This window comes from Camelus dromedarius, chromosome 3, assembly GCF_036321535.1.
Source record: "Camelus dromedarius isolate mCamDro1 chromosome 3, mCamDro1.pat, whole genome shotgun sequence".
In the NCBI taxonomy this organism is placed as follows: domain Eukaryota; kingdom Metazoa; phylum Chordata; class Mammalia; order Artiodactyla; family Camelidae; genus Camelus; species Camelus dromedarius.
This window is the reverse complement of record NC_087438.1, coordinates 46,744,058-46,759,233: the sequence shown is the minus strand read 5'-3', so window position 1 is coordinate 46,759,233 and position 15,176 is coordinate 46,744,058. Positions and strand designations below refer to the sequence as shown.

The window sequence follows — 15,176 nt, the reverse complement described above, 5'->3', positions numbered from 1 at the left end:
GACACAAGGCCTTTCCCAAAATGTTTTGTTCCACCTATGAGTCTATGGTGTTCCCACAATTTTGCAGGTAAAGAAGTAAATAATGACTGAGATTTAATGTCCTATTAGTAAAGGGATGAGAACAGAATCAGATTTAATTTTATTATTAAATATAAAATCATGAGTTTTTTTTACACACTCAAGTTTTTAAAGTCTTGATGGTATAATTTTTTAAAATTGTTTTGTATGGGGGGAGGTAATTAGATTTGTTTATTCACTTTTAGAGGAGGTACTGTAGATTGAACCCAGGCCCTCGTGCATGCTAAGCATGTGCTCTACCACTTGAGCTATACCCTCCCCTGGCATCATAGTTATTTAAAAAAATCTCTAGTTTTCTCTGGCAGACACACCCAACATTTCTTGTATACATGGTATACGTCATGTGAATCCCTATAACTTAGAAAGTATATTTTCAGCCATAAAGAAAAAGCTCAATTAGACTCATAAGACCACACATAGAAACAACTCTACCACTTACCTTCAATCCCAAATTCCTTCTCTCCTTTCCTTAGATGGTCTCTTTATAAAGAGCCTGGCCAGAAAGTCAATCTTTTCCCCTGCTCAAGTTACTCCAGAAGAGATTCACTAAGTGGAAACAGACCTGGGCTACAAGTAGTGTTGAGGAATAGGGGTAGGGCATAGGGAAAACATGTTGAGTGCTATCCTATGCAGGATACTTAGCACTTCAAATATATTAATTCAGTTAATGACAGAGGTACAATTACCTCCCCATTTTACTGGTCAGGAAGATTTAATGCAATGAAATAACACTCCCAAGTTCACACACCTACTCATTGGTAGAGCTGGGCTTTCAACCCACGCATGTCACCTCCAGAACCCTCAAGTAATTTTTATTAGGTAAAAGAATTGTTGAAAGTTGGTTGTATATACTTGGGGGTTCATTATAGTATTTTTTACACTTCTGCGTATGTTTGAAATCTTCCAAAGCACAGCCTTAAAAAAAATAGGATAATTTTAGGGTGTCCAGACTAATGTCCTCTACACATTTCTCAGTTTGTAATATTTAACAGAACAGATGAAGGAAACAAGTACCATGCGTCTTCATGCTTCTGTTTCTAGCAATGGTTGATGTTCCACAGCTGTTAAGGTTCTTCTGGGCTATTCTTAGTTTGTGGTAAGACTGCATTCCCTACCCTTCTCTCCCCATCACACAATCCAAGCACAGAGCCACAAAACTCGAGTACCTCAAGTACTGTCAACTGTGACAAGGGCACTGGGATGAAATGGGAGTCCACTTTATTTTTTTATTTTTAGTGGAGGAGACAAGTAGGTTTATTTATTTATTTTTAATAAAGGTAGTGGGGATTGAACCCAAGACCTCATGCATGCTAAGCATACACTCTACCACTTGAGCTATATCATCTACTCAAGAGTCTGTCTTAAGTGTGAATCTCACTTCTTACAGTCCCTACTAGTAGTTGCTTCTGGTCTGAGTCTCAGTCGCCTCTTTCGTACAATGAGAACAGTGAAGCCTACCTTGCAGGCCTGGTACGTGAATAAAGAAGGAAAACATGTAAAGGGCCAACGCTGCCTTTCAGAGATAACCCTCAATCTGTTCTGTTCGCCTCCTTCCCTTCCCGCCTCTACAACTGGATGAAAGAAAGCTAACGTTCTTTGTCGAAAAGTTAGATATTGTAGAGTTTAACGTCTTTACCAAAATATGGGGGTTGATCAAGCCCCAGTGCCCTGAACACGGGAGGAAAATCCACACACGCCTACCCCTCTAAGACACGGGACCTGCTTTCTAGACTCTACATGCGTGGCAGAAGGACCCCATGCGCGGGTTAGCTGCAAAGCGAGGGCTCCAACTGAGGACCGCCCCGCCTTCCCATCCGCACATGCGCAGTTGCTCTCCGGCCACGCCGGCGGCTGTTGTCGGGTCTCCGTGGGCGGGGCCGTCCACCAAGCCCAGAAGTATCTTGCTGGAGGGCCCCACCGGCTCAACCTTCCAGACCTGCGTTAGGGGCCGCCGCTGACCGCTGAAGGAATTCATTGCTTTTCCGAGTCGCTCTCTTCCAGGCTTGGTCAGGTGGTCAGCATGGCCCGTGAGTGTGCGCACCCGGGGGGAAAGCGGCGGGGAGCGCTGGGCGAGGAAGTCTAGCTCCGAGGCGCGGCGGCCGGGGAGGCGGGGGTGCTGGCTGGTGAAACCCCTTCGGTCGGGCGCGGCGGGGACCCGATTTGCAGGCAGCGGAGGGAGAAGGACGGTTGGCTCCGGTCTAGCCTGAAAGGTCGGGCAGGTGCCTGTCCATCGGTTGCGAGTTTACACCGTAAAAAACACCTCCCTGGGGGTGAGGTTTGTGGAGATGGAAGCCCCGGAAGGGGTCGTGTTCTGGAGGTAGTTTATAGCTGGTAGTTAATACTCAAAGTCCTGAGGCCTAATGACGGGGAGCTCTAAGTCTCCTCCCTTGTTCTTTTGTTTGGCCCTCACAGGTAATGTTTTACGAGCATATGTATTTGCTCGCTTAACAGTTGAATTATGATGGGCCAACTTGTGCAAGGTGTGATCTGCAATTCATCTATCTTTCTCTCTCCACCCACACCCCTCAAAAGGCAAAACTTGTTTTGGAATATTGGCCCATATAGACAGACAATTGGAATGCCTGTGTTAAAGGATCTGGTATTTATAGCCAGTGAACCCCTTGACTGGTATAATACTCTTAAGACCTTAAGTGTTTACCTTTAAGCTTCCTCCTTGTCACCAGATCAGGGAACACTACTCAGTGCAGCATTCTGCTAGCTTCTCTCTTAAAAAGCAAACTTCAGATGCATTTAAATGTGAGCCTTACAATGGAGTTATCAACTTGGGGGATGGGAAAATAGCATGACTGTTTCTCTTTGTAGGTGGAAATCAACGAGAACTTGCCCGCCGGAAAAACATGAAGAAATCCCAGGAAATTAGTAAGGGAAAAAGAAAAGAAGATAGCTTGACTACCTCTCAGAGAAAACAGAGGTAAGTGATACTAAAGAAATTCTCGAGTCACAGAAGTTTTCACTTTGGAGAATAGAAACCATTTTTAAATCCTTAGTAGAACTAGGCCTAACCTACAGAAAGGGGTAACAACTGAGTATCTGTTGTGTGCCTCGCACAGTAAAACTTCGTGACATAGTCATTATCCCAACTCATGGATGAAGAATTTAAAGCTCTTAAGCTATAATTGGTGTTGCAGAAAATCTCATACCTCTCCACCATAACCATAAGCACTTCATTAACTTCCATGTGCAAAGAAAGCATTGTTAGGTGCAAAGGATAAATATTTTCAAAGCAGATATCCTACCCATTCTAGTCTGGATGACAGACCACCAATTACATTGATAACTGTCTGAAAGAGACACAAAAAACATATATAACTATTGACTTCTGAAGATCCATTGGGTTGGAGGGAATATAGGTGCACAGCCTTGATACATGACTATATGTGACAAATAATACAAACCTGCTACAGAAATACTTTGAGACTGAAGCTTAAGTTTAAAAAAAAAAAAATTCAGGGGTGGAGGGTTTAGCTCAGTGGTAGAGTGTGCGCTTAGCATGCACGAGGTCCTGGGTTCAATCCCCAGTACCTCTATTAAAATAAATAAATAAACCTAATTACCACCCTCCACAAAAAAATTCATGTTTCTAAAAAACAAAGGTAGCCAAATTTAATTTTATTCTAAAATCAAGTTTTGTTGTCGGTATAAAAGTTGGTCAGGTAAATAACTGACTGCACGTGCTTCAGTATGGCTTTTCTGTGGTCCTCAAGCCTGGCTTCACATTAGAACCACCTGGGAAACCTTGACATCTGCTCAAGCCTGGGCCTTACACCCAGTCCAGATTTAATTGGTCTAGGGTAGGAGATTAAAAGGTGCACTAAGTAAATTTTATTGCACCTAAGTTAAACCTGACTTAAAAAGCTCCCCAGGTGATTCTGATGTTCAGTCAGAGTTTAATGAGGTTGAAGCCCTTATCACTTCACACTATCTTTTTATGATGTTTATTTTTAAAGTAATAAGCTTTGCTTTGAATTAGTTTACTTTCATTGGAGTAGAAGTGAACAGATCAGTAACCATGAAACAGTATTTTTACTGGGAAACCTACCGTAGCTTGCCTCAGTAATCATTGTTTAATGAATACCTACTCCTTATAAAGCTCTGTGCTAGGTACTGTGTATGTATTATCTCTATTCATCACAATCCTAAAAAGTGGTATTAGCCCCAGTGCATACAATAAGAGACTAAGGCTCTGAATTTGAGTAACATTGCTAAGGTCATACAGCAAGCACAGCAGAGTTTGGTTACAAACAGAAAAGTAACTATCACTGTTTTTTTCCGGGATACCTCATTTCTTGGTAGCTTTCGTCTTCTTCCTTTCTTCTCATTCCTTGTTTTTACTGTTAGCTTTGCATAAATGTCTTACTGATATGGACAGAGCTGCTCATCCTGAATTAAAATATAATACCAAATATACACAATAACAGCATAGGAAAGATCCTCGACTTTGAAATTAGACCTTGCTTTTTATGTGATGTGTGGCAAATTACTTAGCTCTAAGCCTTTAACTTTTTTTTTTAAACTCTTAAACATAGGGACAATAACTCAAAATTGTTGTGGGACTTAATCCAGAGCCAGTAAAGTGCCTGGCACATAGTAGGTGTTGAACACATAACCATTTAATTTATTTTTTAATATGGGCTCATGGACCGTCCGGCCCAGGTAGTCTGGTTTGTAGCTCACAGTAAGTGGAGGTTCAGCCAGAGACACAAAAGATTAAGAAAATGCCCCAAAGATCCTGCTTTTCTTTGATATAATCCATTTTTCATCACTAAATATTGGGGTTTTGGCTCATAAGAAACTGAACTGCTTCACAACATCTGTGTCCTAATCCTAGGTACCAGTTAGGATATCTAGACTTCTTAAATGCCCCTTCTTCCAGCAAAAAATTTATAATGAATTAACTTTGTTGACAACCAAGAGTAATTACCATTATTCCAGCACATGTATCTACCTAGTGTCAGAACAGCCCTGATATGTATTACTCTAATTTTGAAAGGGCTTGGAGGTTATTTGCCCAAAGTCATAACAACAGTAGAGTTGGTATTCAAAATAAGATCCGACTTCAAAGCCATTTCATTCTTTGCCTTCCCATTCTATCTCCATCCATGAAAATGGAAAGACATTAAAGTTATATCTTTTCAGTTGTCTTCTAATATACTGAATAGGTTATTATAGAAATCAAGTGGCAACATAAAATCAGTTTTTCTGTAACAACTTACAGCATTTTCCCCCCTTATAGGGATTCTGAGATCATGCAACAAAAGCAGAAGGCAGCCAATGAGAAGAAGTCTATGCAGACAAGACAAAAATGATGACTGACTATTTGGAAAACCTGGGTGCTACTGCTAACTAGGTGTATAATAAGCTCTATGATCAAGATTTTGTAGAGTGAACAGTCAGTACATATGTTATATCCTTACAAAACTATTTTAAACTTTACCTTTCAGCCTGACTTAGTATGATGTTTTAGAACCATTCTTCAAAGAATAAAACACTAACCATGCATGTGACATTGGTGAACATTTTCTTTTATCAGCAGTGAGCATTTATATAATTAGAGAGGTAATATGATCAGATAACAAGATCTATATAAATCTAGAATCTTTGTCATAAACTTTGTTGAAGTATATCTTTAAATTTAACTTTATTGTATCATTGAATTTAAGACACATTTATCTAATTTTGCTTTGCAATCAACTGGTTTGCTTGAAGAGTTTGCGAAAGGTAGTACAAACCATCTAGAATAGCAACTAAATGAACATAAACTAAATAAGGTCTCAGTAAGAGTTCTACTTACAGCTTTAAAATTTTCTGGAATAAGTGCCTTTTTAAAATAGACTTAATTTTTTTAGACCATATTAGGGTCACAAAAAAATTTAGATTTCTCATGTACCCCTGGCCCTACTCATGCATAGCTTCCCCATAATGAACATGCCCAACCAGAGTGGTACTTTTGTTGTAATTGATGAACCGACATTAACACATCATTATCACCCCAAAGTACTTAGTTTACATTAGGATTCACTCTGTGGGTTCTGAGTGCCTTTTTTCAGATATGTTAATGTTTGGTTTTTTTAATTGAAGTATAATTGACTTACAATATTAGTTTCAGGTGTACCATATAGTGATTTGATTTTTCTTTTTGATTTGATGTTTTTATACATTACAAAGTGATCACCACAATGTCTAATTACCATGTGTCACCATAAAAAGCTACTGTGATAATATTGATTGATTCCCTTTGCTGTACATTATATGCCTGTGACTTATTACCTTATAGCTAAATTTGTACCTCTTAATCCCATTCCCCTATCTCACCCATTTCCCCACTTCCATCTGGTGACACCAGTGTGTTCTCTGTACCTGTGAGTTTGTTTCTATTTTGCTATGTATGTTCATTTTTTTTTTAGATTCATAGAAGTGTAACTATATAGTATTTGTCCTTCTCTGTCTGGCTTATTTCACTTAGCATAATACCCTCTAGGTCCATTCGTGTTATCACAAATGGTAAGATTTCATTCTTTTTTATTAGTGAGTAATATTCTATTATATATGTGTATATGTACAGCACATTTTCTTTATCCAGTCATCTCTCAAGTGACAGTTAGGCTGCTTCCATATTTTGGCAAGTGATGCAGTGAACATAGGGGTGCATATATATTTTCAAATTAGCGTGTTTTCTTCAGATATTTTTCATTTTTGAGGAGCCTCTATACTGTTTTGCATTGTGACTATACCAATTTACATTCCCACCAACAGTACACAAGGGTTCCCTTTTCAACACATTCTCACCAACACGTGTTACAGCTTGTCTTTTTCCTAATAGTCATTCTGACAAGTGTGCAGTGATATCTCATTGTGGTTTGATTTGCATTTCCCTGATGATTAGTGATGTTGGGTATCTTCTCTTGTACTTTTTGGCAATCTATATGTCTTCTTTGAGAAAATGTCTACTCAGGTCCTCTGCCCACATTTTAATCACTTTTTTTATATTGAGTTGTATAAGTTATTTATATATTTTGTATATTAACTCCTTATTGGGCATATCATTTGCAAATTTCTCCCATTCTGGATGTTGCGTTTTAGTTTCATTGATGGTTTCCTTCACCATGCAAAGACTTTTTAGTTTGATGTAGTTCCTTTAAGTTTAGTTTTGCTTTTGTTACCTCTGCCTGTAGTGACAGATCTAAAAAAAATATTGCTAAGACCAATGTAAGAGCATGTGTACTGCCTATGTTTTCTTTTAGGAGTTTTGTGGTTTTAGGTTTTACATTTAAGTCTTTAATCCATTTTGAGTTTATTTTTGTACATGATGGAATAAGGTTGTCAGATTTCATTCTTTAGCATGTAATTGTCCAGTTTTCCCACCACCATTTATTAAAGAGACTGTCTTTTCCCCATTTTATATTCTTGCCTCCTTTGTTGTAGATTAATTGACCATATAAGTGTGGGTTCATTTCTGGGCTCTCTTTTCTGTTTAGTTGATCAATGTGTCTTTTTTTTTTGCCAGTACTGTACTATTTTGATGACTGTAGCTTTTTAGTATAGTTTGAAATCAACGAGCATGCTACTTCAGCTTTGTTCTTCTTTCTCAAGATTGCTTTGCTATTTGAGGTGTTTTGTATTTCCATATAAATTTTAAGATTGGTTCTGGTTCTGTGAAAAATGTAGTGGGTATTTTGATAGGGATTGCATTGAATCTGTAGATTGCTTTGGGTAGTATGGAGATTTTGACTATTAATTCTTCCAGTCCATGAGCACAGAATATCTTTCCATTTATTTGAGTTGTCTTCAATTTTGTTCATTAGTATTTTAGAGTTTTCAACGCACCAGTCTTTCACCTCCTTGAACAAATTAATTCCTAGGTATTGAATAAAAGTGGCAACAGTGGGTATCCTTTTCTTGTTTTCTATATTTGAGAAAAAGTTGTCAGCTTTTCACTACTGAGTATGTTTCAGCTATAGGTTTATCACATATGGCCTTAATTATTTTGAGGTATGTTCCCTGTATAACCACTTTGTTGAGAGTTTTTTTTTTTTTATCATAAATGGATGTTGAATTTGTCAAGAGCTTTTTCTGCATTTATTTATATGATATGATTTTTATTCTTTAGTTTGTGAATGCAGTGTATCACATTGATGGATTTGTAGATATTGAACCACCCTTGCATCCCTGGAGTAAATCCTACTTGGTTATAGTGTATGATTCTTTTAATATATTGTTGACTTTGGTTTGATAATATTTTGTTGAGGATTTTTGCATTTTTGTTCATCAGTAATATTGGCCCATAGTTTTTTTGTAGTGTCTTATGTTTGGTTTTGATATCAGGGTAATGCTGGCTTCATGAAATGAGTTTGGAAGTTTTCCCGCCTCTTCCATTTTTTGGAAGAGTTTGAAAGGGTAGGTATTACTTAACTATTGTTGAAGTGTTTGGTAGTATTCACCTGTGAAGCTGTCTGATCCTGGACTTTTGTTTGTTAGCAGTTTTTTGGCTACTGATTGAATTTCTTTACTAGTAAACAGTCTGTTCAGATTTTCTATTTCTTCCTGATTCATTCTTGGAGGATTGTATGTTTTAGGAATTGATCCATTTCTTCTATGTTATCCAATCTGTTGGCGTATAATTGTTTGTGGTGGTCTCATGATTCTTTGTATTTCTGTGATATTGGATGTAAGTTCTCTTCTTTCATTTCTGACTTTATTTGGGCCCTCTCTTTTTTTCTTGAGTCTGGCTAAAGGTTTATCAATTTTGTTTATTGTTTCAGTGAAGCAACTCTTAGTTTCATTGATCTTTTCTGTTGGTTTTTTACTCTCTATTTTATTTATTTCTACTCTGATCTTTTATTATTTCCTTCCTTCTACTAACTTTGGGCTTTGTTCTTACTTTTATAGTTTCTTGGATGTAAAGTTACATTGTTGATTTGATGTTTTGCTTTTTTCTTGAGGTAGGCCTGTATTGCTAGAAACTACCCTCTTAGAACTGCAATTGCTGCATTCCATAGATTTTGGAAAATTGTGTTTCCATTTCCATTTGTCTCAAGATATTTTTAAATTTTCTTTTTGATTTCTTCATTGAGCTATTGGTGGTTTAATAACATGTTGTTTAGTCTCTGTGTTTTCCAGTTTTTCTTCTTAGTGTTGATTTCTGGTTTCATACTGTTGTGGTCAGAAAAGATGCTTAATATGATTTCAGTCTTCTTATATTTATTGAAACTTGTTTTGTGGCCTAACGTGATCTCTCCTAAAGAATGTTCTATGTGCACTTAAGGCATGCTTGCAGTTTTTGCATGGAATGTTCTATATGTATCTTTTAAGTATATTTGATTTAATGTGTCATTTAAGGCCAATGTTTCCTTATTGATTTTCTGTCTGGATAATATATAAGTAGAGTAAGAAAGTTCCTGGCTATTATTGTCTCCCTTTTATGCTTTATGTATTTAGGTGCTCCTATGTTGGGTGCATAAATATTTATGAATGTTATATCCTCTTTATAGATTGACTCCTGTATCATTATGTAATGCCCTTCTTAGTCTCTTATTATAGTTTTATTTAAATTCTGTTTTGTCTTACACAAGCATTGCTACCTTAGCTTTCTTTTTCTTTCCATTTGCATAGAATATCTTTCCCTATACGTTCACTTTCAGTCTGTGTGTCTTTAGATCTGAAGTGACTCTCCTGTTGGCAGCATATAGATCAGTGTTTTTGTGTATTTTATTTTTTTTATTGGGGGGGTATAATTGGGTTTATTTATTTATTTATATTTGGAGGAGGTACTGGGGATTGAACCCAGGATCTCATGCATGCCAAACATATGCTCTACCACTTGAGCTATACCCTCCCCCCATGTCAGTGTTCTTTTTTTTTTTTTTTTAATCCATTCAGCCACCTAAATCTTTCAATTGGAGCATTTAGTCCATTTACATTTTAAAAATTTATTTATTTTAATTTGGGGGGTAATTAGGTTTACTTATTTATTTTTAGAGGAGATTCTGGAGATTGAACCCAGGACTTTATGTATGCTAAGCATGCACTCTACCACTTGAGCTATACCTTCCCCCCTAGTCCATTTACATTTAAAGTAATAATAATAGGTATGTGCTTATTGCCATTTTGTTCTGGTTGTTTTGTAGGTCTTCTGTGTTCCCTTCTTTTTCTCTTGGTCTCTTCCCTTGTGGTGTGATGATTTTCTTCAGTATTATGTTTGGGTTCCTTTTTTTAATTGTTTATGTATCTATTGTAAGTTTTTGGTTTGTGATTAAGTTCAAATCCTTTCTAAAAGCATTACATTTTTACTCCCCCTCTCATGTTTTATGTTTTTTTTAATTGTGGTATTGATGACATACAATATTATATAAGTTTTAGGTATACAACATAGTGAGTCACAAGTTTTAAAGATTATACTCCATTTATAGTTATTATAAAATATTGGCCATATTCCCTGTGCTGTACAATATATCCTTGTAGCTTGTTTGTTTTATACATAGTAGTTTGTACCTCGTAATCACCTACCCTTATCTTGCCCCTCCCTCCCTCCCTCTCCCTGTTGGTTTATTCTTTATATCTGTGAGTCTGTTTCTCTTTTGTTATATTCACTAGATTACTTTACTTTTTTAGGTTCCACATATAAGTGATAACATACAGTATTTATCTTTCTCTGACTTATTTCAGTAAGCATAATACCCTCCACGCCTATCCATGTTGCAAATGGCAAAATTTTATTAAGATTAGATATTTCATTGTGTGTGTGTATATGTGTATGTATCACATTTTCTTTACCCATTCATCTATTGATGGACACTTAGATTGCTTCCATATCTTGGCTTTTGTAAATAATGCTTCTATGACCTTTAGGGTGCATGCATCATTTCAAATTAGTGTTTTTGTTTTCCTCAGATACCCAAGAGTGGAATTGCTGGATCATATGGTAGTTCTATTTTTAGTTTTTTTGAGGACCATCCATGATGTTTTCTGCAGTGGCTACACCAATTTACATACACATCAACAATGTAGAAGTGTTCCCTTTTCTCCACATCCTACGTTTTATGTTTTTGACATTATATTTTACGTTTTTTATTTTGTGTATTTCTTAACTACTAATTGTAGTGATAGTTGATTTTACTACTTTTGTCTTTAACCTTCATACTAGCCTTTTTCTGGTTGATCCACTGCCTTTACTATATATATTTGCCAATTTTAGTCAGTTCTGAGACTCTTCAAAAACCTAAATAAAGCTGGGAGGAAAAAACATAACCCTAAAGTGAAAACCTAATATAAAATTGACTTCCACAGTCAGATTATGAAATCTGTGTATTTTGCCATCTGTGTCAGGCTTTTAGCAATGATATAAACTAAGCAGACTGTGTGTCAACTTCTTTGGTAAATTCTTAATTGACTTTGCTGATGGATACCTATTAAAAAATACAATTGGAAGAATTATTTCTATAGAATTGTCAATCATGGTTTTCCATTAGATCAAATTGAGTAAAACCATTTATTAAACTGTGTCCTAAAACTTTATCTACTGAAGTACTACTTGCTATATAGTAATCACACTTCGGAATATATTATCTTTACAGATGGCCAAGTCATGAAAATATCACTGAGAAAAGAAGAATGACTATACGTTGCTCCAGTGCACTTCCCTATAAATTCCAGAAAGATTTAAAACCTACTACAGGCTTTTCCTTATAACCAAACAAAAACCTTTTTAGCCCTAGTGAGCCAATACACATCAAAAGGTCATAGGTAGCCTGCAGTTGGCCCATTTGCCTGGGAAAATTGAGATTTTAAAATTTTACTATAACTTTTATAGAAGTATTTTCTATACCACATACTACTGTTGGTACTTTATCAATTGGATGTGACTTTGTTTACTGGTATATCAGCATAGAAACATTTCTTTGCACTATGTTTTGGTGGAGCCTTTCTCTACACTTGTGAGTTTGCAAGAAATTGCCTCCCAATCTGGCTATAATCAAGACACAATCCTACTGAATACTTGTCTTTTATAAACTTATATTACATGACAAAGGCTTTTGTCAAGGACTTTTTGAGGGGATAGCATCAAGGCTCATTTGGCCTCATACCACTCAAGATGACTGATGGGGTGGCTTATGAATGGACATTTAATACAGAGTCAGGTACATTAATGTATGCTTGAAGAAGTGCAACCATGTCTAACCTGTGATTTCATAGTATATTGAAATTTTTGTTTGCAAATAGAATCATTAATTAACTTATTAGTAACTATAGCAGTTATTTGAAAGGATGAGATGCTCCAGGGTCCAAGGAAAAGTTGAAGACTCAAGATTGAAGACTTTCAGAAGATCAAAAGTTAGAACAGTTCCAGGTACTATGAGACAGTTCTTTCCCACAGTGCTGGTAACAGATTGAAATTCTGACGGCCATTTTTAGTATTTAATGTCACTCAGAGTGCCTCCAAATGGACTTGTTTGGGTTACGTGCATACTCCTCAGCAAGAGGAGGGCAGGTCGCCTAAGCTGATGGTGTAACCAAGTATCCAGTGAGGAATAGGTGGTACCCCAACAAATCTGGAGTTCTGTTGCAAGAAGGAAGGGGGAATGGATGCTGGCCAGACTAAATAAGAGTCCAATATTCTTACTGCAAGGTTACAACTAAAGTTAGGTTTAAAAATACAGGTAAGTGATATGGCAAATCATGAAAGTAGTATGGGAAACATATGGCAAATCATGAAAGTAGTATAGGAAACAATGATGAAGCTTAAACCATTCTTTACCAACTTTTAAACCCCCAAAATGCAATGCCTGCTTATTGTAGAAAATTTGAGAAAATATAACAAACGGGCTAAAAAAAATTAGCAATAAATTAGGCAGTTACTTAGAAAATTAAACATACTCTTACTATATGACCCAGTAATTTCTCCCCTGGGCATTCATCCAAATGAAATGATAATAAGGAGCATACATCTTAGATGTATATTTTGATTGACCTTTACATATAAATATTCCACCCAGACGAAGATAGACATTTCCAGCACCCTCACAGGCTCCCTGTGACCAGTTTAGATAATACCTGCTATCTGACTATCATCATAGACTAGTTTTGCCTGTTTTTGAATTTCGTGCAAGTGGACCCATCCAGTACGTACTCTTGTGAGTTTAGCTTCATTTGTTCAACAGTTTGTCTATAAGAATCCTTTGTCTTATAGCAGTAATTCAGTCTTTCATTGCTGTGTAGCATTCTGTTATATGAATATACCGTAATTTAGTTATTCGCTCTACTTTCCTTGGACATTTGGATCACTCTTAGTTTGAGGCTATTATGAATAATTCTGCCATAATCTTTATATATATATATGTGTGTGTATATATATATATATACCTTTTGGTGGTCATAAGTACTTACTTCTATCGAGTATATACCTAGGAATCGAATTCTTGGTCATATATAGGATATATAAAATATATTGTATATTTCTCTCAATGCTCATGTAAACATGTATAAATATACATATAATTAAGGAAGTAGGGAGTTTCCTAGGGCTGTCATAGCAAACTGCCACAAACTTGGTGACTTAATGACAACAGAAATTTATTCTCTCACAGTTCTAGAGACCAGAAGTCTAAAGGCCAGGTGTCAGCAGGACTATACTTCCTCTGAAGATTCTGGGGGAAAATCCTAGCTAGCTTCTTCAATCTTTTAGAGGCTCCAGGCACTACTTGGCTTGTGGCAGTGTAACTCCTGTCTCTGCCTTTGTCTTTATGTGGCCACATTTTCTCTGTCTTCTTCCTGTCTTACCTCTTCTAAGGACATTTGTCATTGGATTTAGGGCCCACTCGAATTTAGGATGACCTCATCTCAAGATCCTTATTACATCAGCAAAACCCTTTTCCCAAATAAGGTCACATTCACAGATATCTGGCAGACATATCATTTGGGACACCACCATTCAACCCAGTACAGGGGAGTTTTTTAAACAAAAATGGGAAATTTAATTGTAACTTGATCCTTTTTTTTTTAAATAGCCATGGCTACAGTACATGTATATCTAACCATGGTATGGATGTACAGTACTTTATTATTTTCAAATAGGACACACAGGATGTTTGTAAGCTTCTATCATTATGAACAATTCTGTAATATACATCATCCTTATCCCCATGTACTTATGCTTTTATTTCTGTAAGAATAAATTCTTAAAGGTAGGATCGCTAGTGCGAAGGCATACTTGTTTGCAATTTTAAACATATTTTTCCAACAAGCAGGTAATACTTCATATCCCCATGTGCGTGACATTAGATATTATTAATTTCTAATAATTTTGCCAACCTGAGTAACAAATGGTATCTTAGTTTTTAATTTGCAATTCCCTGACCACAGAGGTTGAACATCTTTTCATATGTCTGTTGGAAATTTGGATTTTTGTGTGTGTGTGAAATGTCCATGTTTTCTCTCTGCTTTATGCTTTTTGTTTCACTAAGTCTTCATATGTAGGTATGACTGTTATGACCATTTTTAAAGATTTTATAAAAATTGAGATTTTTGGTTAAGGAATTTCCCCAAGGTCACACAGCTACTAAGTGGCAGGTTAAGGATATGAATCTAAGCAGGCTGAAATGCAGAGCTTCCAGAGTTTAGACATAGTTTCATATTTATTCGCCCTTTGTGTTTTTTTCTATGAACAGCTTATTTTGCTGTTTTTACTTTTGACAAAGCTATTTTAAATTTGTGTAACATAAATCACTATTGTTTGTCCTTTCATTTTATTTATGTTGCTTTTGTCAGACTTCTTAATCACATTATCAAATGTCTAGTTTCTTTGTAAGTGAAGATGCAGACTGACAGCCAGAAGACTTGTCCTGACTCATTAAAAAAAATTTTTTTTTCCATTGAAGTGTAGTTGGTTTACAATGGTGTATTAGTTTCTGGTGTACAGCATGGTGATTGAGTTATACATTTATATATTCCTTTTCATATTCTTTATCTTTATAGATTATAAGATACTGCATATAGTTCCTTGTGCTATACAATAGGACCTTGTTGTTCGTCTATGTTATATATAGTAGTTTGTATTTGCTAGCCCCAAATTCCTAATTTATCTC

The 15,176-nt window shown here is 36.2% G+C and overlaps 1 protein-coding gene across 1 annotated transcript; it reads left to right on the top strand.

Annotated features, from left to right (window-relative positions):
• Positions 1-1,927: 1,927 nt before the first annotated feature.
• On the top strand, positions 1,928-5,603 carry LOC105084775 (small EDRK-rich factor 1). Its single transcript, XM_010974972.3, has 3 exons — positions 1,928-2,105; positions 2,902-3,010; positions 5,333-5,603. Exons 1-3 carry the CDS (start codon positions 2,099-2,101, stop codon positions 5,403-5,405), a joined length of 189 nt encoding a protein of 62 aa, XP_010973274.1. The 5' UTR covers positions 1,928-2,098; the 3' UTR covers positions 5,406-5,603.
• Positions 5,604-15,176: the final 9,573 nt, after the last annotated feature.